Genomic DNA, 23,214 nt, shown 5'->3' with positions numbered 1-23,214 from the left:
ATTTGTCCTCTGCGGATCAGTAAAGGTTTATTTTATTGCTGTTCTGTTATTTTTAACCATACACGAAAACAATTACAACAACAAAAGGTATGTGTCAGAAGTGGGATTCGAACCCACGCCTCCATTCGGAGACCAGAAGTCCCGTTTCAGCGGAAGGAGCTTAATCCTTGAGTCTGGCGCCTTAGACCACTCGGCCATCCTGACACGGTGCTCATCAGGGTTATCTGTTAGCTTTTATCCACTATACAACGACAGTTAGTCATCATATATTTTGATGTTTTTGTAACACTAATGACTACGAATTGCGTTATGTATGTGTTTCCTTTGTCTAATGTCTGAAAGTGCGTATTTCACTTTCCTTTTCACCTTTTTCAATGTAAATTTTAAGTCGGCGGATGCTGACACTGGCAATCGTAATTTCCGCTAACGTTAGCTACGTGTGGCGGCCATATTTATTACACTTCCGTTCTTCAAGGGTATCTGAAGGCACCAAGCTACACAACATGTACAGGTTTGCTAAAGCTGCAGTCAACATCAGCGGTAAGGAAACTAGTGTTTATATAAATGTATGTTATCTGTGTATATGTATGTCGTTCGACAGTTTAAATATCAGGCGACTACAAATTTGACCGGCCTTTGTTTGGTTGGTGACCGAGGTCAGGGTGCTAAAGTTGCTAACCAAGCTAACATTAGCAACTCCCGGAAAAGTCGTGAAATGTCTTAAAAACAGTTCTTTGCCTAACTAAATACCCCGAATTCTCTTCCGTGAGACAAACTGGTTTGTATTTTAGTTTTGAGTTAAACTATCACTCGTAAAAAGTATACACAGACTTGAATGTTTTTAAATAATAGAATTCATAATAGAAGGAATAACGCACACACTTAAGGCATATACACATGCGTATTATTATTATTATTATTATTATTATTATTATTATTATTATTATTCACATAAGTTGTGAACGCAACAGACACAAAACTGTGTGGAAGCAGTGGACATACAGCATCGGATAACTTTCAGAAATCATTTTGAAAGGATTTGGACTAATTGTCTTGCAGCGTTTTCAGATTTGTCATTCATAATTTTAATAAAGGGTCTCAATTATGGGACATTTCACTGCCTTGATTGGATATGTTACCTTTTTCTGTGGAAAGCAATACAATGACTTGCACAGTTTATCGCAACCCACAAATTCGGGTGGTTTTATAGATCATACAGTAGTTAAATCAAGGCCTCAAAACGTCTTTGTTGCATTTACAGTCTCCACATCTTTTGAATTATCATCTCTGTACATTGAACACATGCATTCTTTATGCTTCACAATGTGGACAATGTTTTGTACATTCCTGCACAAAACGGTACAGCTTTCGTTTTAAAAAATAAACATTGTACGTATTTTTACTGTCTATTTTTCTTCTTGCTGCTTGACTTTTGCAGTACTCGCTTTTTATCTGATGGTTTATGAAAACCTACTTGGCAATGAACCTGATTATGATTCCATCCTGTGTCCTTATTATGATTTACTGTGTAACTATGTGTCTGCCAGTTTTAATTTCCACAGGACATAATTGCACTTTTTATTAAAAAATATCTTGAGTTTATCAAACAGATCAGCCATTGCACAGCAGGTGAATACATATGAAAAGTAAGCATACAGCAGAAACACATCAAGAGAAAATGGACTCTTTAGAGATTCTTTGTCTTTAAAAGAAAGGGGCAAGACATTCGTAGTCAGTGTGTTGTAAAATGTTTTATTTTACCAAAAAAATCATATAGTTAATACTTGTGATTGCTGTGATGTGCAGAAGGGGCGGAGGACTTCAAATGGCAATAGTGCAGTGTATTGATGCTGCGTTTTGTTGTCGTCCAGGTCAGGCCGCCAGGCAGGTGAGGCATGGATCCTCCGCCCCCCAGGACTTCCACGCCAAGTACGGCAACGGTGTGATTGCTGGTGGCGTGGTCTTCTGCGTTGCTGTGTGGTCATACGTAAGTAGTGCTGTCCTGTTAGGTCACATTCATTTATATGTATGACATGAACACACAGCTTGCTGACAAATTTTTACATAGATGTAATCAAAAGTGCAGGTTTTTTTTAGTTTTTTTTTATGTAACTTTATTTTTGTTTGGTTAACATACAGTATAAATGACAGGTATTCAAATAGTACAAAGCTGCACAACCAAACAACAATAATATCCTCTATGGCAATTGTAGTTATTCGATTGAAAAATAAACTTTGTTACTGTAAAGAACGTAATATGGCAATGAGAATAAACAAGTAATATAGTATACCTCCAGGGTTTAAGTGGTGGTGGAAAAAGAAGTTTGGAGTTCTGGGATTTCAGTCACAATGCTGAAAATTTTAATTTTAATTCAAATAAAATGCGTGTAAAATTGCAAACATTACAACTTCTTAATGATCCTCCTTGAAATATGATGTGCTTCATAAACTACAAAATCCCCCACCAGTTACCCTACTTGAGTTGCTGCGTTCGGCGCTTATCTCCGCCCAAGACAATTGTGATTGGTTTAAAGAAATGCCAATAAACCAGAGCATGTTTTTCTCCCATCCAGAAAGGTTGTGCGGATTAGCCAGACCTTCCTCTGCAGCGCTGTTGAGGAAAGTCTGGCAATGCGGCACTAATGTGCAGTGTACTTCTATGGGGACATTTCAGTTGGATACTGTTTCTTTAGTCTTTATCTTAACTTTGGCGTGAACTTGGATTTATAGTTGAATTTCTTCGCAGTAACAAGGTCCCAAAAAGTGTGTCATTGCCCTTGGAAAAAAACAGTGTTCCTCCTGTCTTTGTGCAGGTGTTGACTCAGACTGGCATCACCTGGAATCTGTCACCTGTTGGGAAGGTCATGCCCAAAGCGTGGAGGGAGGCCGACGAGTAAAGAGCTGCCATGACAGACCTGCATCCCACCTAATAAACCTTCTGGTTGTACAGATGAATAACAATGAATGCCTGTGTTTATTCCAACATGTTACTTTGTCCAAATAAATTAAGTGTGATTCCACTGGTCATTGTTTCTTTTCTTTTTCTTTTTTCAAGCTGTGTGAATTCTCGGCATCAAAAGCTACCATTATCTATCACAGCTCTAAACTCAAACATAGTAGGTTTTTGGTTCCCTAAGTTGACATGTTAAGATGATGATAAAGTTGAATTCACATCTTACAAGGAAAAGCCATGCATTCAAGATTTTACCTAAATGACCAAATGTATAGAATATTATAATTCTAATGAATTACTAACACATTTAAGAGCATTTTTTGTAATTAACATTTAAGAGTTTAATGTAGTTCATTAATGTGGAACCAGTTTAAGATACTTTCCAAATCCCATCTTCGTGTCGGTTTCGTCAGGTGACGAGTGAAAAGTAGTATAGTAAACCGCATCATATATAAACAGGTTTTTTTATGATTAAAGTGACTAAAAGTCAAATGTAGTGGAGTGAAAAGTACAATTTTTGTCACTGAGATGTGGTGAAGTAGAAGTATAAAGTAGAAGAAAATAGAAACACAAGTAAAGTACAAGTACTTAAGTAAAAGTACTTGTAGTCTTCAGGGGTGCGACCTCAATCCAATCAAAATTGTTTTAACAGCAACAGCAAAATGTCTACGTCAGAGAACAGACAGCAACCAGATCCAATCGAATACAAGGCTGTCATCCCGCTGTAGCCAATCAGCAGCGGGGTGGGGGGCGTGCTCTGTGACTGTCGCCGCCCTGCCGCCGTTCCGCTGCGCATTAAAGGTCACTGCTGTCACTCGGTAGCTAACGACCGAAGGCAGCGGAGGAGACCCAGCAAAGGAAGGTGCAGGAAAGAACCGGCAAAAACAAGCAACATGTCTCTGTCTACAAAACTCACCCTGGACAAGGTGGACGTCAAGGGGAAGCGAGTCATTATGAGGTAAGCGGAAATCGCCTAGCTGCCCCGAACCAACGCGGAAATTGGATTATTCACCGTTTGCTAAACTAGCTAAACGTGACGGTACCTGACATTTCGGAGGTGCTCTGCTCTGCAAACCTTTAAATCATGTGGTAACAGACTGCGTGGTATTCCCACGGTGACATTAAACTGATGGTTAACGGTGTTAACGTGTTGGCCGTCACGTTTTTTTTTGTCCTTCCCTGTTACGGTACGTGCCTGTGGGGAGATGCTGCATGGATGCAACCGCCTGCATCCGGCACGTAACGGTAGTTAGTCAATCTTTTGAGTTGCACCCATAGACCGTTAATATTACAGTCTATGGGTGCAGTAACATCATTGTAATAATCAAAATAATCCAATATATTTGTGACACACAGTGCATTGATAATCCGAGGTATCTCCGTAGTAATCCATCTGTTGTCTATTTGATTAATGTGTAATTAATGTTATCGGTTAGTCTATAAAAACCTCTTAGAGTATTGACCTTTACAAATCCTACGTTACAGTACTTGAGTAGTGAGTGCTACTCCCATTACGGAGTATCTCAGCATTGTATTTTAGTCAATGGTGGAATGTAACTAAGTACAATACTTAAGTACAAATTTGAGGTAGTTTACTTGAGTATTTCCATTTTATACACCAGCGTTATACTTAGGTTTTCTTGTGGGATTTTTCTACTAGTGCTGATCCCTCTTAGTCGACTAATCGGTCGTTTTGGTCTTAGTCAACTTGGATTTCTTTAGTTGATTTAGTCATGTTTGATGCTTTTTTTCAGGCTGAATGACTTATTTCCAAGAAACGTACAAGCACATCTCTGGTAAACACAAGAATTAAAGTGGTGCTTTTAGCATGGCTCTTTGCGGAGAAACTCAGATTTACAGATCTGTCGATTTAAATCAACTAATTGATTAGTCGATAAAATTGAATGAGTGTTGGTCGACTAAGAATTTCTTCAATCGAGCACAGACCTAGTTTCTACAGAGTGCCATGGCCATTGACGATGGAAGTGCACTTGAAACCGACACCCTGTGGAAATGTCAAAGGGCCATTTTGGTTGGCTCAGTTTGGTGATGCAACGACGGGCAGCATAGGACAAGGTTCACCGGCAGCAGCCTCCAGGTCTCACTGCTCAGTGTTTAAAAGGTCACATTCACTCCATGTTGAGTTAGTCTCAGCGTAGAGACAAACCATAATACAATAAGTTACTCCTATCACACCCAGGGCCTGTCCCAGCATGCTGTGTATGTGTTTTATGAGCTTGGAGCTGTAGATGGGAAGGTGTTTTTTTTTTCTCAGCTGCTGGTCCAGATTTAAAAGGAAGAAGGCGGGACGTTGCTGTAGAGACCGGCAGTGTCTGACAGAAATCTGTTCAGACGCCAAATCCAATCGAGGCAATGAACTGACTAACTGGAGAAGCATCACGCCTGCTCGGCCTTCACTGTAGCAGCATTCATTTCATTTTTATTTTATTTTTTATTTTTTTTTGCAGCAAAACAGGATTAAAGTTGTAAAAACAGAAATAATCTTATTGGTTGAGTTAATCGCAAAAAATGGAGCCGAAACAAGTTTTCTTTTTCTGTCTGAAGCCCAGACACATTATTGTTTTAAAGCCTACCATTCTGCTGCCAATAAAAAAGTTAGTCTTTAGTTACTTTAGTAAACAAGCAGACATGGTGAGTTCAACTAGCCTTCCTACCGAATAGCTGTCTATGTCAGAAGGAGCAAATCTAAAACTTTTTTTTTTATTTTTATTGTAATTATTAGGATCTTAGATTTGCCATTAACTAACCTAGGGCTGCAAAAATTAATTGATTATTTGTTAACTAACTAAGCCAACTTTTTTTATCTGTTTTTGTGGTGGAAAGTAAAACTTTGCTGATTCCAGCTCCTTAAATGTGAATATTATTTCAGTGTTTCCTCTATGTTGATTTTTGTAGTGGCAGCCCACCACAGCAAAATTTCTGCCGCCACAGTATCCGTAACAAGTAGAACTACTCAGATGTTATTGGCCCTGTCCAGTTTAACTCCACATACTGTTGTGTTGATGTAGTTTATTGTCAAAACTGTCCCTTTCTTCCAAGTCGACTATTAAACGAACAGCTCCACCAAAAACGTCACTGTTGTTGTTCGGACAGATTTGCCCCCACTGCTAAAAAAAAAACAAAATCCTAAAGGAAACTCTATATTTTCTAGTTTCTTCTCACATCTGAGACAGTAAACTGAATATCTTTTGAGTTGTGGACAGACATTTAAGGACGTCATCTTGGGCTTTGGGAAACACTGATCCACATTTTATAAGCCAAACAACCGATCCATTAATCGAGAAAATAATCGTTAGTTGCAGCCCTAAAGTTATTTCAAGGTTTAAATCATCCACTGAGCTAATTTGTGCAGCTCTGCCTCAGCCAAATATGTGAGTCAAGTGTGTGCTCTTTTAAACAATGCAGCAACAGATGAAACAATGTAAGAGTGGAAAACTACTGCAGTTGTTAGCTGGCACGGGAGCTGTTGAGCCACTGAATTGCTGACTGTCGGGATTCAGGCTAAAGACAATGAGTTGGTGTGCGTGTGGATCATGTGTCTCAGTGCGTCTCAGTGCATCAGGTCCACAGACAGACAGACCGAGAGGGAGGAAGGAGTTGCTGATTATGTAACTGCCTGGAGTACGAGGGACGCAGCATGTTCTCATGAGCTGCCAGCGTGCAGCGCTGCATGTGCCACCAGCTGAGTGGTCAGAGCTACGCTACCAGCCAAAAAGGCATTTTGGATAGAAATATCCGAACGTGTCTGTGTTGACTGCCTTTTTGTACTGATACCCAATAATCCTACAGATACCAGAATGCAATGCAGCAACAAAATGAGCTGTGTAGTGTAAAGATCGCAGGGTTGGGTATTTTTTCCGACATGGACACGTACAGTTGGATGCACTTGCTCAGAAATGAGTGGTAAAACTCTTTTGAACGTGGTACTCAATTTCCATCCACTCAAAGATTTAATCTTTTTTTTTTTTTTTTTTTTTTTCCCTGTAAAAACTCCCTCCTTGATACCTTTCCTCTAATAAAGTATTTCCCCTATCTTTGGATTTATAGTTTTGCTAAGAAGGGGGGGGAGGTTATTTTATTCAATTAACTGCTAACTAAACTGTTTTGGAGTAGTCTGAATATGTATTATATTGATTGATTGATTATTTTCTTTTTAAGTAGACCTTTTGATTTACAGTACAAGCAAAAACTTTGGACACACCTTCTCATTCAATGCGTTTCCTTTTTATTTTCATGACTATTTATATTAGTTTCTCACTGAAGGCATCAAAACTATGAATGAAGACATATGGAATTATGTACTTAACAAAAGTGTGAAATAACTGAAAACATGTCTTATATTTTAGATTCTTCAAAGTAGCCACCCTTTGCTTTTTTATTAATAAGGGAAAAACTTCCACAAATTAACCCTGACAAAGCACACCTGTGGAGTGAAAACCATTTCAGGTGACTACCTCATGAAGCTCATTGAGAGAACACCAAGGGTTTGCAGAGTTATCAAAAAAGCAAAGGGTGGCTACTTTGAAGAATCTAAAATATAAGACATGTTTTCAGTTATTTCACACTTTTTGGTTAAGTACATAATTCCATATGTGTTCATTCATAGTTTTGATGCCTTCAGTGAGAATCTACAATGTAAATAGTCATGAAAATAAAAAGGAAACTCATTGAATGAGAAGGTGTGTCCAAACTTTTGGCCTGTACCGTACATTTCTTGTCAAAAAAGCCTGGCTCTTCGCTGATGGTGTTTGACTCCATGTTTACTTACCACAGCTGGAGAACACCAGATGTGCATTGTAGAAATCTGGGAAATCACAAAGCGACAAATGATGTCCCTAATGCATCAAACAGTATCTCAGTATGCCATTTCTTTCTGGTATTTAAGTTAATTAAGTTTTCTTCTCTTTCAGGGTGGACTTCAATGTTCCAATGAAGGACAAGCAGATCACAAACAACCAGAGGTAAAGTCTTTTTTTTTTTTTTTTTTTTTTTTTTTTATAATATATTTCTAAAGCGTCTGTTCTCAAAATAACAACAATTTATATTGGCAGCAGAGTGCACAGTTTCTTTAAGGGAAGAGTTTGTTGATTTTTCAGGATCAAGGCGGCCGTCCCCACCATCCAACACTGCCTGGACCACGGAGCCAAATCCGTTGTGCTGATGAGCCACCTGGGCCGCCCCGACGGGAACTTTGTGCCTGAGAAATACTCCCTGCAGCCCGTCGCTGCCGAGCTCAAGACCCTGCTGGGGAGGTTAGTTTATGGACTTAATAACCCGTTTCCTCCTTTTTTAATTTCTTAAACTAGGGATAAATACATACATATAATACAGCAAATTCATAACTAGAATATTCATATATTTTTATATTGAAGAAATGAAAGTTACAAGCCACTTTAATAAAGTAATTAATTATATGCTGACAAATCACTGGGAATTAGGATTGTCTTGCTCTGTAGTGGGGATGCCACAGTAATGAAATGTGGCTCTCTGACTTTCTGGTCGAGCTTTCGCTGCGCTGCGCGTTTCAGCAGCCGCTGGGTTGAGACAGGAGGTGAAAGCACCGAGAAGAATATGATAACATGGATATAAAATGGGTGTTAACCAATTGGGCTGTTCAAACCATAGGCTCACTGTGTATTGCTGTGTCTTTTTTTTTATCTCTGCGAGTGAATCTGGCAACAAAATGCACTGATAATCTATTATAAATAATACAAATATTCTTTTATTGTGTAAATCACCTGATTCTGCACTTTGCTTTTCACTTTGACACCAAATCCTCCATCTTGTTGGGGGATGAGTGAAATCTGACTCCTGCTTGCGAAAATAATCTAAATGGGTTCAATTTTATAAAAAAAAGCAAGCGATGGTAGGGGCAGGTAAAGTTATCGGTGTATGCGTAGACACCGGTTACACTGATTAGTGAGCAATAATCAGTAAATGCTAACCTCTCTGACCAAAGCATTGCATTTCCTGTGGCCTCGTCACAATAAAAGCCACCCTGTTGGTTAAAAGTTGGTACGCTTTTAATGTGAAGCAGCGGAAAGTTGGAAATGTTCAGTTTGCGTTAGCAGTATGGCTGTCGTGGAGGTACAGTATCTCTCTCTTGACCTATCAAAGAGATCTAATTACAACAGCACACTGGGTCCATCATCCACCAAACACATTACACGTTGTTGGCGGAGAATGAAGCATCAGAAATCCACACACACACGTCCTGAGCGTTTCCTCTGACTGTGCAGGGACGTTACCTTCCTGAAGGACTGCGTGGGTCCGGAGGTGGAGGCTGCCTGCGCCGACCCCGCCACCGGATCGGTCATCCTGCTGGAGAACCTTCGCTTCCACGTCGCCGAGGAGGGAAAAGGCAAGGATGCCTCCGGAAACAAGGTGAGCTGTCTCCCAGCCTCTTCTGATTTGAGGGAGCATTTGAAGATGTTTGTGCAGAATTTGGTGCAATTTTATACTTGTATCCTGTAATATTACATCTTATTCAGTCTCCGAACAATACATGATCATATCAGCTGTGGGTGGTTTTCCAGTCTGCTTGAGACACATCGACGCAACGCTGTTGTTAGCAGCCCGGTCTGTCAATCACCCGTCTGTGTGGAGATGGTTGTTTCACATTAAGTAGCTGTGGTGCTCTGTTTTGCCAGAGTGGGCCATATTCTATGCACATTTTAGCAAGCCTTTATTGAGAGCTTTTTACCATTTCCTTGTTGGTTTAATGGACTATCTGTGAAAGACAAAAAGAGCTTGAGCGACATTGTTAAGGTATGCTCAAAAATGAATGTTACCCAGTTAAAAGATCAATCTTCTTTCTGGAAAACACCAGTTGTCCAGAAAGCAGACAGAATATTGTGCCAACCAAATCATGTACTTAGTAATGGATTGGTTATCATGCAGTCAGGTCGGGGGTACTATGTGCCGATATGAAAAACTAACCGCTATGCCAACTCATTCATTCCCTCTGCTATATACAAAGCTGTCAAGTGTCTGTGTGTGTGGATGGGTTGGCTGTAAAACTGAATTGCCCCCTTGGGGACTGAAGGTTAACTGAATTTTCTGCTCCACTGAGCAACTTTTGTATTTGATTTGTCACGTCAAAATGGTTTTGGGCACATTAATTAATAACAATTAATAATAGCTTAGTATTCTATGCAAAAAAAGGGTATAAAGGCTTTAGGCTACCGACATGTTATTGTAGGCCCAGTTTAATATGCAACTTAATTTTCTACGATATATGTAGTAGGGGGTCCCTGCTCAGTCTCTCTTTAGTTAAGGGGTCCTTGGTTTAAAAAAATGTTGAAGACCCCTGGTATAAAGATTGACAAAGTCACTGTGTCCAGTCTGCTACAACTTTAAGAATAGGAAGAAAGGATTGACAGGGCACTGAGTTTGGCTCAACCACTCAACTCACAATGATGATCACAGTTGACTGACTGACCAAAACGTTACAGCTTCATAATGGAAGCCTATTAAAGATTACTATTTGTTCATAAACCTAAAGATCTGTTTGATATGAGACTTTCAATTCAGTAACCTAACTGGTTTGGGATGCTTAAACGTATAGCCCTAAAGACCAGAGATGCATCTTCTGAACACCGTATTTTAGTTTTCATATTCAGCCACAGATCATAACAAAGGCTCTGAGGGGCCAAACATTTTCATGGGACAAAACCAATGTTGTCATGATGCAGACAAAGCTGGATTTGTGTTATTTTAACAAAAATATCATCTTTCATTTCACACTTTGAAAAAATACAATTATTTCATACTTAACAAATTGGAAGGATAAAAAAAAAAAAACCTATTTGAAGCACAAAAATGAGGCTGCTTTTATGTACTTTGGGCAGTTTTTAGTGTTAAATCTGGTCACACTGGTTGTGCTTTTCTTTCTGTTTTGTCGCCTGGAGGAAAACGCACAGTCACTCCAGCTGCAGCGTCTTCTGAAATAGCTGCGTCACTGTCTGAGGATGATGACATAGTGGGGAGTGGTGCAGAGACTCTGGCTGTGTCCGAAACCACCTTTTTTAATTCACAACCTGTTTACTGTTACATGGTTTTATTTGTAAAATACATCTCGAATGGAACAAAATATGTTGTGTCTATTGCATGTAAACTACTTTATTTTCTTTATTAGATGTGTAATTTTAATGTGATTCTGCACCAGTCAATGATGCTGATTCATAAGTGTCTGAAATCTCAATTTACTGCTCACTATAGAGAAAACTAGTGAATGATGGAGTGATATCGGACACATTTGTGAACAAAAGATTTCAGAAGATTAAATCAAAAGAACAAAGAATTCAAAACCAGGCATAGTTTTTAAAATGAAATTTATTTTGTGAAGCTCTGACCATGGAGTGTTGATGATTCAAACCATCAATGATGCTCCATGGTGCTCTATGATTTGTATTACTTACTATAACTGATTGCTGCTTAACAAGGATGTGATGCCTCTTTTAGTCCACATCCTGGGCATGCTATACCTTGGCCGACCTTTCCCCCTGAGGGCAAATGTGCGTCTTCAGGCCGTAGAGGATGCAGTGGGTCTGCTATGATCTGGAGTCTTTCTCATATGTTAAGCTGAGATGCAGATGGTCTGATTAATAGCTACAGATCCAGGCTCAGGACTGTCTGCAACAGATCAGCAGCTCTGACCTGCTGACATTTACCCTGAAGGTCCTGGCTGGACCTGTTACTTTTCCTGGCCTGAGCGGCCTGCTTGGTATGCGTGGGTTGGTTTCTACTGTACTGGTCTACTGTATCAGACTTTATTTTTAGTTCATTAAACAAACTTTTCTCAGAGACAGAGGCTGAAACTATCTCAGAAGAATCCCAGAAGTGTCCCAGCTCCATACGTATGATCCTATTAAGTGCATAATGCAACAAATGCAAGCGTGGTGCCCTTTCCCTTCCGTGAAAATGAAAAACACAGACGTTCATTATTAACTGTAAAATCTGAATGCGGGAACTGTTGCGTGCAGCACTCGTCTGACATTTGAACGGCACTGAAGAGATCTCTTGACCTTTTCTCTCCCCTCCAGTCACACAGTCACGAACTTAACTGTTAAAGTGCAGCAGGAACCTGATCCACAATGACCCACCTACTGCCTCTCATACACACCCACATCAGTGGGGGCGGTAAGACGGAGACATTTGCCGGCACCAATTTTCCCAAAATTGTGATTTGCTTTGATAAATTAACAGGGGTGTCCCGATTATTTTATGTTTTTACTTTAAATCTAAAATTGAACAAAAGGAGCTTTTTTGCTTTCGACTGTGGAATTTTAAGAGTATGATTGGTTTATTCCCGCTTCTATTTCACCATAAATCCGAATTAAAGTGGGAGTTAACGCACAATCATTCAGATTTTTATTTTTTATTTTATTTTTTGAAATTTGATTAAAGTTTGAAACTTCAATAGTGGAATCAGTAGTCCTGTTAGCAACGGTTGTGATGTGAATATGGACACTAGATATTGGTTTAGTGAAAAACAAACCCATTGCAGGCATGCTTTGGATCTTGCATCAGGATAATGATGCAACAGGTGCAGCAGCTGCTCACAACAATGACATTAGTGCCTGAATTTCAATGTTTCAATAAAATAAAAATGTAACTCTTTCTTTACAAAGAATAAAAAAGCCAACATCCTCTCTTGGAAATCAAATGCCCTTTTCAGTTGTTTCCATCTGGCACTGCTTAACAGTTGTACTCCATCCTCCCCTTCTTCTCACTCTTTTTCTCTCGTTTTTGTCCCTCAGACGAAGGCCTCCCAGGCGGACATTGACTCCTTCAGGGCATCTCTGTCCAAACTCGGAGACGTCTACGTCAATGACGCCTTCGGCACGGCTCACAGAGCCCACAGGTGAGCAGGATGGTGGTTAATGGAGGACGGCTGCAGTGATAGCTGAGACGATGTGATGGTGATGTCTCCTGCTCCTCTTCTTCCTCCTCTCTCCCAGCTCCATGGTGGGAGTCAATCTGTCGCAGAAGGCGGCTGGCTTTCTGATGAAGAAGGAGCTGGACTACTTTGCCATGGCTCTGGAGAAACCTCAGAGGCCCTTCCTGGCCATCCTTGGAGGGTGAGAACAGTTCATTAAGTTTGGATGTGTTGCCAGGAGTTTAGAATGTAAACAGAACTGCGTTAAAGAAACCATGCAAGGACATGAAATACAGTCTAGGAAGTCCAGTTTTAGCATCAGATCCATGAATCTAAAGACTTACCAGACTCCTAACCACTGCACAGAGGTTTATAATACTTTTTTTGTTGATCAAGGTCTGTTTATTAAACATTTTTGGTGTATACAAGATCCAAACGGGCAATCCAACCCACCTACCAGACCAATGCCTCTAAATTAAAGCTGGTCACTTTGATATATTTTACCTGAAATGAGAAGGGAATAAATTTAATTTTAAAAAAGGACAAATTTTCCTGAAATTTACATAACCTTGGCAGCCGTAGTTGGCACCCACCGTATTGGCTTGAAATGAATAAGAGGGCTGAGTTTATTTTATTTTTTCTTCATTTTGAACGCAGCCTCACAGGAACCTTTTCAACCCCAGTAGAACGTGTATATTTTGAACCTCCTACGTTGTGTTTGACATTGTGTACCGGCTGGTTGGATTCCTCCAAACAAAAACAGGCTGCAAACATTAAACACTGCCTGTTTATTGTCTGGACCATTTTTTGATTTTTAAAAAGTAAAAACTTCTTTGCCAGCGTTGTCCTCGCTCCCTCTCCTGCAGTTTAGATATCACACTGCAGCCTCTTTGTTTTTTTTGTTTTTTTCAAATACCCAGGTGACCGTCCAGGAATAGAGACTATAAGCACATTATGTAATCTGGGGTGTCACGGTACAACTGCTCTCTTTAATACACGATCACTGCTCAGCACTGAGTGTGCAGATGGCGAGTAGCAGCCATGAGAAGTCATACGCAGGGTTTTGTATTTTAGTTTAGGTATTATTATTATTATTATTATTATTATTATTATTATTATTGTGATGCCAGAGATATTTTCAGGGTTGTTTGGATGATTTAGTTTAAAGTTGCTCTAAATAAAACAAGCAGATGAGCTGAACTTGTTTAGTGAAAATGAAGGGCACTTTAGTTTGATCTAAAATACAAATATTGTATACACAAAAATCAAACGTCACGATATTTTTTGACCAATACCGCAACGATATTGTAGTGTTGACTATTGGTGCTTTCACAAAATATTTACACAATGAGATTTTTGATAAATAATCATCAGTAATGTGGATATAATGACTAAGTGGGTAAAGGCAGATAATAGAACAGTCTGGTAATTTCAGAAAATGAGATCACTTTACTGTAATGCAGCCTTTAAAACCAGGAAAAGACAACACTTATGTCATGTTATGATATCAAAAATCTAAGACCATATTGAGTCTCATATCACAATATCGATATATTGCCCAGCTCTAATGTACACAGTCCTAAAACTACAGCCAATGTCTATCATCAAGCAGGACTTTAGTAATAAGAGCATATTCGCCCCAAACTGAGTGATGCACGGCATTACGCAATGCATTACTTATTTTATCTTTTTATTCATATTTGTACTGTATCTGTATTGTCCTTTTTACGCGCAAACCATCGTATTTTGTCAGATGCTACGCAGGTTCAGTGACAGAAACTACAATATGTTAGACTTCACAATCCTGAATGTATCTGTAATTGAGGTTAGAGGGTTTAACAATCTTTCCTTTCTAATACAATAAAAGCAACAAAATGTTGCCACCTTATACAACTTCCTGTGGTTTTATGGGTCGGTGCTGCTGGTGGTTTTATATTTGTTTTTCTATGTTGGTCCGAGTTGTGGCGTCCCAGTTGGGTAAATTAAGAGGAAACTGCGGGCGAAGCTGCTGCTACAGACGCTCCGTTTAACAGAGCTTCCGCTGGCCACGTGTGGGTTTTGGCCTCGTGTCAGAGTCCATTTTAAAGTGCATTGTGTAACTGTCACTCCTGCTCAGCGTCAAGCAGCACAACCAATCCCCTTTTTCCAGGACACGGACAGAGGACATTGATCATTAGTGTGTAATGATCAGCCAGCGAAGAGTTTGGTTCATTAGGCCGCAGAGAAACGGATATATCATTTGTTTGATGGCTCTAATTTGGGTCAAAGATGTTTTTTCATCAGTGATTTGTTGATGCACAGTCAAGAGTTGGATTGTTTTTGGGCGGACTCGTATGTGTCCGTATTTATGATCCCAAGAAAATTGTTATTAATAACTGACATGTTATTCGACCCAGAAAGTCAGTTTAAGTAACGGTTTAATTCATCTGAATGCTTATTAAAGATCAAAACCCAACTACGCAACAGTTTATAATACCATGAGACAGCATTTTACGACTCTTATCTTTTTGTTGCGACGATTGCGAGCTAAACGGCAAACATTCATGCTACAAAGATAAATTAATGCTTGCCCAATCTTCTTTAAATCACTTCTCATCTATTTTTGTAAAAGACGTTTTTCATTAGTTACCACGCTGTTTAATTTCCAACATATCTTTTCTGTTTTATTGTTTTAGTCCTATCATTGTTGGGTATGCCATTTTTATTATATTTTATTGTAACTGATTTTATTCGCCTCATCGCAGTCCAGAAATGTTTTTATCCTGTTTCAACCATATCTGAAGCACTTTGACTGTATATGATAAAGCATTATATGAATGTAATGAATTATTATGTAAAGCATTTAATAACTTTATTTTGAAAAAGTGCTGAATGAAGTACAGTAACTATTATTAAACGGAAAATGAAGGTTTCATTAATCGCTGGAGTCATTTTCAAGCCAAAATGCCAAAAAGTTTAAGTTCAAGCTCGATTGGTTATATTTTCTGCTTTTATTTGTCTTATGACCGTCCACTAAATATCTTTTGTGTTTTGGACTGTCGATCATACAAAACAATTTCAAAAGGTTACCTCTGGCTTTAGGAAACTGATGGTACTTTTCACTATTTATTAACTTTTTTTAAATAATTATTACACACAGACCAAAAGATTTCTCAATCAATCGACAAAGTAATCGGCAGAATAATAACGAAATTAATTGTTGATTGCAGGTCTAAGGTCTGTGTTAGCACAGCTTTAGAGCATCGCAGGAAACCCGAATATAAAGTTTAATAAGCTATTTAAACCCAGGTCAGATATTGTATAAGAAGTAATTAAACCGGTTTAGTACTGCGTGTACAGATCAGTCCATACAAAACCCATGCCTATCTTGTCCGAACATAAATACAACTGTATCTTTTGTTTTTACCTTGATTTATGTTGCTTTCTATATGTGTGTTTCTTATCTATTCTGATGTGTGCCGCCTCTGTCCGTCTGTTTCAGAGCGAAGGTGAAAGATAAGATCCAGCTGATCAACAACATGTTGGATAAGGTTGACGAGATGATCATCGGTGGCGGCATGGCCTTCACCTTCCTCAAAGTCCTCAACAACATGGAGGTGAGTGGGGGGAAAAAACCTAGTATAAAGAGGTACAATGCTGTCCCTGTTCAGGCTGAACAACAAACGTGTAACTGAAAAACACTTAAAGTCTAGCCTCAAGTGTGTAGAACGCATTAATACATTAATTTGTTATCCTAGTATATATTTTAGGAATTATGCATACAAAAATCTCACGTACCCCCTGCAGTATTACAAAGTACCCCTAGGAGTACTCCCATTTGAGAAACACTGCATTAACGCTGTAGTGCGTAGTTTCTGTCGCCCCCATGAGGAATTCTAAGCAATGACCTCAAAACTGTCAGCGAGTCCACATGATACAAGCCTTCTGTGCTCGCGCCCCACCCTAACCTGACTCCGCCAGATGGATTGCTTCACATTTTCTCAGATGGCATAGCCATCTGGGAACTTACCGTTGGAGAACTTTTGGGAAGGGGTGAAAAATATAGGTTAGCTGATTGGATAAACAATCTTTCTATCACCACCTATAGTTGGTGATAGACGGGCCAAATCAACCAATCGGATCAACGAAGCGTATGAAAATACAACCACAAGCCCGTCCCTGCTGCTGCAGGCAAAGCATAGCTCGTTAGCTCAGCAAGCAAGCAACATGTCGGTTATTTGCCGTTTAACGAGAATTTAGGAATAAAAGTCACCGTTTCAGGTTCCCGGTCCATATTCCAAAAGAAGGATCCAAGAGAAAAAAAGCATTAGCGAGTGGCTAACAGAATTAGGGCTACCGCTGTCTGAAAATACTGGTTAGCTGATTGGATAAACCATCTGTCTATCACCACCTAAACCCTCCTCAAAACCAACGCTGATTGGTCGGTCGTTTAGCGAACGGCTCCAAATTTTCTCTCTAAAGATGCCAGACTGATCTGCTAGTGGAAAACTGGAGCTCAGTTTATTACGGTGACGGTCTCACGAGGCTACCCCCCCACCCCCCACCCTCCTCCACATAGTTGCTAGTAGCCAAAGAGGACACTGAGGATTTAAAAAACATGATGGACTCTTCAGAAGAGGTCATTATCTTCACTTGAGTTTCTGCGCAAGAAAGTCGCCGGACGCCACAATCTTCTGAACATAGTCATACTGAGAAATGCAGAGAGTTGCAGCAACTCATTTGGCGATGGCTGAATGGATGAATGTAACGGACATTCATTAATATCAAAAAGTTACGCACCAAAGCTTTAACTTACCTACTTGAGCCCTATTCGCATGAATCGGCCATGTCTGTCATTTGTAAAGGAAGAATTCCCCCGCAAATGACCTACTATATTTCGCCAAACACCCAGCTCCTGTGATTATATTAGTTAGCTGAACATGCTACATTAAGGTTGCAAGGTTTATTTATTTGTCATTTTACAACACCGGGTTACACAATGGGGTTTGGAAACAAAAACAAACTTTGAGCTAGCAAGCTACATGCTGAAAATAGTAAGTTTTTGAAGAAAATTTGGATCACGCAACATGGCAGGCCTGCTTGGTCCTTACGGTGAAGGATTGTTTCCTGTGCGCCTTTTGTCTCTTGTCAGGAACGACTGGGCAACCGAGGATGCCAGAACTGTCCGACGCAAAGCCAACGTGCTTCTCTAATAGAGCTGCTGGGCTCACGGTTGAATGTTTCTGGTGTTCAAACAGTCTTGTGACACTGCCTTCTTTTGTTAGTCTCACAGCAGAGATTGAGAATCACGTTCATGACCTGAATTTGACCTCAGACAAAATGATTTGAAAAGACAAGCTTTTTGTTTTAAAAAAAAAAAAAAAAAAGGGTCAGTTCACTCAAACAAAAGAGCATATTTTCTCACAAGCAGTGTCTGGACAAGGAAATTTTTTTGGTTTTATTTTTGACAGATTTTGAGATATCGTCATCCACAACCACTCCAATATAATGCTCACAGAACTGAAACACAGGCAGCTGTTGCAGCAGTGTCTCATTGAGGTACTTTTAAACCTTTAGCGCCAATAAACGTACTCCTTCTCCGGCACGTAACTCTCATACAAAAAACATATAGACGTGATGCATATATTTTTAGATTGAGTGCGACTTACACTTCCTGAGGATGTCATTATCTCTGACGTACACCATGAATAAATGTTGCTAGATTTGCTTAGAAATCACAAGAAAAAGACACTCCATTGTCTCCAGAGACTGATATCTCAGAAAATGGACAAATACAACCTATATTTGCATGGCTAGATAACGCTACGGTGAAGTGTGGAAATGTGTTCTTTTGTGATTTGGGTGAACTGACCCTTTTTATAAAAAAGCCTATCTCTTTAAATCTTTTTGTTTGGAGATCAAATTTAGGTCCTGAACGGGACTAGTAAAAAAGTGGCACTAGTAAAACGTTTTATGTAAAAATACACTGTTGTATGTATGTATGTATGTATGTATGTATGTATGTAACTTCATACATCACTGCTGGAGTAATCCAAGTCAATGCTAATTAATCCATTATTCGTAACCCTTCCAGGCTTTAAAGACTAAATTAAACAACCATTCAATTTGTTTGATCATATTAAATCAAATATTTATAACTAATCAGTTTTCTTCCTGAATATATTTTGAATCTGCCAACCTCTAAACTCTCAACTGAAGAGGTTTGCTTCAAGATAAATGAGATATGGATAGATAGATAAAATCTCTCTCTCGTTCGTGTCAGATCGGTACATCCCTGTACGATGAGGAGGGGGCTGCCATCGTCAAGGACCTAATGGCCAAAGCGGAGAAGAACGGCGTCAAGATCACGCTGCCAGTCGACTTCATCACCGCCGACAAGTTTGACGAGAAAGCTGCCACCGGCACGGCAACCGTCGCTGCCGGCATCCCCGCCGGCTGGATGGTGAGAACCACAAGATGTATTTGTATGTTTTTTTCTTTTTTTTTTTTTTTTTTTTTTTTTTTTTTCTTTGCTTCTGTTTGGGTAATGATTTCTTTCCTCTGCAGGGTCTGGACTGTGGACCAGAGAGCTGCAAGGCCAACGCGGAGGTGGTGGGCAGGGCCAAGCAGATCGTGTGGAACGGCCCAGTAGGTGTGTTTGAGTGGGACAACTTTGCCAAAGGGACGAAGAGCATGATGGACAAAGTGGTCGAGGTGACCAAATCAGGCTGCATCACAATCATCGGTAAGAAAGACAAAGCTATATTCGTCCCGTGGCTGGCACGGTCATCAACAACTTTATCCTTAACCCTCATGCCCTCCTCGGTCATTTTTGTACATTTTTCTCAAGTCTTTTTTTTTTTTTTTCATTTTGTGATCATTTTTGCTGCGTTACTGCTTACGGCATGAAATTTTGTAGGAACCTTTCTTTTCAGCCAAATTTTTTTAAATCCAGTGTTTTTTACTCTTACATGTCTTTTATACTTAAATGATACATTTTGTACCCTTTGGACACCTTTTGTGGCAAAAATGTCCCCACACAAACTGTTATACACACACAAACAATCTTATATACTAGTATAAATATTTTTTTCTGCTTTTTTTTTCGTAAATCACTTAAACAACTTGTAACCTAATCAAAATCACCAAATATTGAATCATTTTCAGGATTTTAACCCTATAAATGCCAGTTTATGTATTTTGAAGTGTGTCATTATTTATAAAAAAACACAAATGATTTTTTTCCCATTTAATGAATAATATGTAGATGGGGCTTTGGTGGGGATTAGAGGCTTGGATATGTCAAAGATAAGCAACAAAACGTGTTCAAAGACACATGAGACACACACACACACACACGGCTCCATAGTATAACTGGCAAAAATACAATGACTTCATGCATCTGCCTACAAGGGCAAAATGGTTGAATCTGGTGAAATACTGTAAAAATGTCAAATATGACTAGTTTTCTTCCAAATGAAATGCTGACATTGCAGAATGCATGGTTTTATACTGTAAAGGCAGGGAGATCCAAACATGTGGTTATAATGGAAGTGAATGGGGCCATTTTTGCCTCAAAGGTGTCCAAAGGGAGTATCTGGAACTACATAAAAAATACTAATGCAATCAAATCAGTTTTGTTGCTTATCTTTGACATATCCAAGCCTCTAATCACCACCAAAGCCCCATCTACATATTATTCATTATTTTATTTTTTTTGTAATAAAAAATGAAATGCTTCAAATAAATAAAGTGGCATTTAAAGGTTTAAAATCCTGAAAATGATTGAATGTTTGGTAATTTTGATTAGGTTACAAGTTGTTTAAGTGATTTATGAAAAAAAAGCAGAAAAATATATTATGATGATTTAATAACTGTTTTTGTGTGCGTTTACATTTTTGCCACGGTGTCGAGAGTTTTTTTTTTTTTTTTTTTAAAAGGAGGGCATGAGGGTCCATTGTGTAACGTGTTTTAGTTGTTATCAAAATCTGTGTTGCCCGTTCACAAACTTGTCCTTTTTTTCATGAATATTTCCCACCACTGGTTCTGGTTTCTCTGGAAAATTTAAAGCCAGACTGTCATGGTGGCTCATTCAGAATACGATCTCATATTGTACTAAAATAGTTCACTGAAACGTGTTTCCGAATACATTTTTAAAGGTCAGATTAAAAGATTTTTGTCAGATTTTTGAGAGACTCTCCACCAATCAGATTGGTAATTTGAGTCCGACTGGCAGCAGTGCCCGCCCTCCGATTCAACATGTCAAATCGGCCAAAATGAAGGCGGACGGCCCCTCGGACAGATGACCGAACAGACTCGAGTCACTGACCTCTCCACACTGTCCGACGGCCGATTATCGGCTCGGTGTGTCTCTGGCTTTACAGGATGTTGTGATTTAACCTTTTTAAGTGGTGAATGATTTGTGTTTGTCCAGGCGGGGGCGACACCGCCACCTGCTGCGCCAAGTGGAACACAGAAGACAAGGTCAGCCATGTCAGCACAGGAGGCGGAGCCAGCCTGGAGCTGCTGGAGGGTGAGGCACCGAAACGCCAACCTCAACCTTAACTCACCGCAACGTTTGTGTTATTAAAGCGTGGCGCTGACTGTGTTTGCCCTCTCTGTCTTTCAGGTAAAGTGCTGCCAGGTGTGGACGCACTGAGCAGCGCCTAAACTTCCCATCAGCCCGCTGGCGTTTGTGTGAATGTGTGCGTGGAAGTGTGTGCGAGAGGTGTGTATCTACTCCGGTTTACTCCTGAAACCTTAACAACAAACGCACCTGCTTTACCAGCCATTTAATCATCTATTCAGTGATGGTTTTTAAAGTAAAACCAGAGAATAATCACTGTCGATGCTGTCTGTAACGAGTTCTACGAGCCTTACTTCAACACGCAGAGGAAACTCTAAAAGTCAAAATGCTGCAAATAGAAACCATTAGATCAAATGGTTTAAGGTGGATGTTGTTGTTTGCTCAGATGATATATTTTTCTGTTGACCTGCTAAATTAAACGGCTGAAAAAACATGTTACTGTCCCCTGAATCTGGGTTTATTCCGACGGTTTTACCCCTTAGGCACTTAAACACCGGCTCCTTTGTGAATGTGAGTGATTGCTGTGTCACTTTTGCATACTTACCCTTTGGAAACGTCACTGCACCACCCTCCGTGTGTATACATACAGGATATATATAAAGAAACGTTTGTGTTTTGTGTGTGTACGTAGACATTATGTCTTTAAATCTGGTTGTTTCTGAGCTGCTTCAGACGGACACGTGGTGTAGATCTCACCTGATCTGTTCAGATTAATAAAACCGTCTCTGTAAAACCTTTACTGTTTCCTCATTTTTAAGGCTTAATCCGAGGGTAACTCACGGTACTATGGTGTGATAACACAGGTTATTATTCAGTCATCCATCAACTCACTGATGACTTACGGTATATGTAACAGATTTCATTAAAAAAACAATGTATAGAGTCCTATAAAAGTAACTCCACTCATTCATCACATATGACCCACTAGGAGCGGTGGTGTCGGTTATCTGCAGAGACTCTGCCCTCTATCTGGATTTTATTTTATTTTTTACATTTTGTGTGTCAACAAAGAGCCTTTGGCGGTGGCCAAAATTAGATTTTAAAGCTTTCACTTTAGTTTTGTGAGTAGATATAAGCCACTAAAGTTCTAAATGTCACTTTTAGGAGTACTTAATATTGAGTTTCCCAACTGATCCTTTGAGAAACCACAGTATTCTATGTATTCACAGTTTGTTGTAATTTATGTATCACCACTAGATGGCAGCCTCAGTTTTCACACACACAATCGAGATCATGAGCATTTTATTCACAAATCCGTCCACGTCACTGGCGCAGGAATAAAAAATTAAAATTAAACAAAGTTCAGTTTAACACAACAGAAAGTTTTGAGTGCAGGTTGATGTTTTCTGCCGGCGTCCACATCAGTCAGTCATGCAGTCAGCCGTTTTCATTCACATAATCCGGCTCATCTGTTACAAAAGAATGTGGATGAATGTTTAATATTTGAGCCATGAGATACAGAACATGTCAGAATTGTTATTGAAAGCTTATGTAATACATCGGTATAATAACCGCTAGCTAATCTTGATCAATGGAAGTACATTTTCTAGATTGTTTGCTTCGGGAAACCACAAACTTTGTGCTACCAAGCTACACGCTGAAAGTGGCATGTTTTGAAGAACATAGAAAATAGGGGGGTCATCAAATACTCCAAATCACGATTCAATTTTCAATGTAAACATTTTATTTTCAGCAGTGACTGCAATGCTGCAATAAGAGCCACTAGATGACATAAGGGTACAACGTTAGGGAGGCAGGCTCAGTGGATATTTTTAAATCAAGACTTAAAACATT

At 39.5% G+C, this 23,214-nt stretch overlaps 2 protein-coding genes and 1 non-coding gene across 3 annotated transcripts; 2 read left to right on the top strand and 1 right to left on the bottom strand.

The window, feature by feature from the left end:
* Positions 1-92: 92 nt before the first annotated feature.
* Positions 93-204, bottom strand: trnal-caa (transfer RNA leucine (anticodon CAA)). Its single transcript has 2 exons — positions 167-204; positions 93-138 (listed from the first exon to the last, which is right to left on the bottom strand). It is a non-coding gene; the product is annotated as a tRNA-Leu (tRNA).
* A 229-nt stretch (positions 205-433) lies between these two features.
* On the top strand, positions 434-3,025 carry cox7b (cytochrome c oxidase subunit 7B). The gene is made up of 3 exons (XM_028595840.1): positions 434-540; positions 1,872-1,987; positions 2,814-3,025. The coding sequence occupies exons 1-3, from the start codon at positions 504-506 to the stop codon at positions 2,895-2,897; spliced, it is 237 nt and encodes a 78-aa protein (XP_028451641.1). The 5' UTR covers positions 434-503; the 3' UTR covers positions 2,898-3,025.
* Positions 3,026-3,846: 821 nt separating this feature from the next.
* On the top strand, positions 3,847-22,159 carry pgk1 (phosphoglycerate kinase 1). The gene is made up of 11 exons (XM_028594806.1): positions 3,847-3,911; positions 7,885-7,935; positions 8,071-8,226; positions 9,214-9,358; positions 12,736-12,839; positions 12,937-13,056; positions 16,336-16,450; positions 19,117-19,296; positions 19,401-19,578; positions 21,268-21,366; positions 21,463-22,159. The coding sequence occupies exons 1-11, from the start codon at positions 3,847-3,849 to the stop codon at positions 21,501-21,503; spliced, it is 1,254 nt and encodes a 417-aa protein (XP_028450607.1). The 3' UTR covers positions 21,504-22,159.
* The last annotated feature ends 1,055 nt before the right edge of the window (positions 22,160-23,214 follow it).

This window comes from Perca flavescens, chromosome 13 (assembly GCF_004354835.1).
Source record: "Perca flavescens isolate YP-PL-M2 chromosome 13, PFLA_1.0, whole genome shotgun sequence".
NCBI classification, from domain to species: Eukaryota; Metazoa; Chordata; class Actinopteri; order Perciformes; family Percidae; genus Perca; species Perca flavescens.
This window is presented reverse-complemented; position numbering and strand designations above follow the sequence as displayed.

Excerpts from the sequence above, each read along its gene's own strand:
- pgk1 (XM_028594806.1), top strand. The coding sequence starts at position 3,847 with ATGTCTCTGTCTACAAAACTCACCCTGGACAAGGTGGACGTCAAGGGG. Across the intron at positions 8,227-9,213 it reads CTCAAGACCCTGCTGGGGAG|GGACGTTACCTTCCTGAAGG; the intron begins GTTAGTTTATGG and ends CTGACTGTGCAG. Across the intron at positions 19,579-21,267 it reads AGGCTGCATCACAATCATCG|GCGGGGGCGACACCGCCACC; the intron begins GTAAGAAAGACA and ends GTGTTTGTCCAG.
- cox7b (XM_028595840.1), top strand. The coding sequence starts at position 504 with ATGTACAGGTTTGCTAAAGCTGCAGTCAACATCAGCG. Across the intron at positions 541-1,871 it reads AGCTGCAGTCAACATCAGCG|GTCAGGCCGCCAGGCAGGTG; the intron begins GTAAGGAAACTA and ends GTTGTCGTCCAG. Across the intron at positions 1,988-2,813 it reads GCGTTGCTGTGTGGTCATAC|GTGTTGACTCAGACTGGCAT; the intron begins GTAAGTAGTGCT and ends GTCTTTGTGCAG.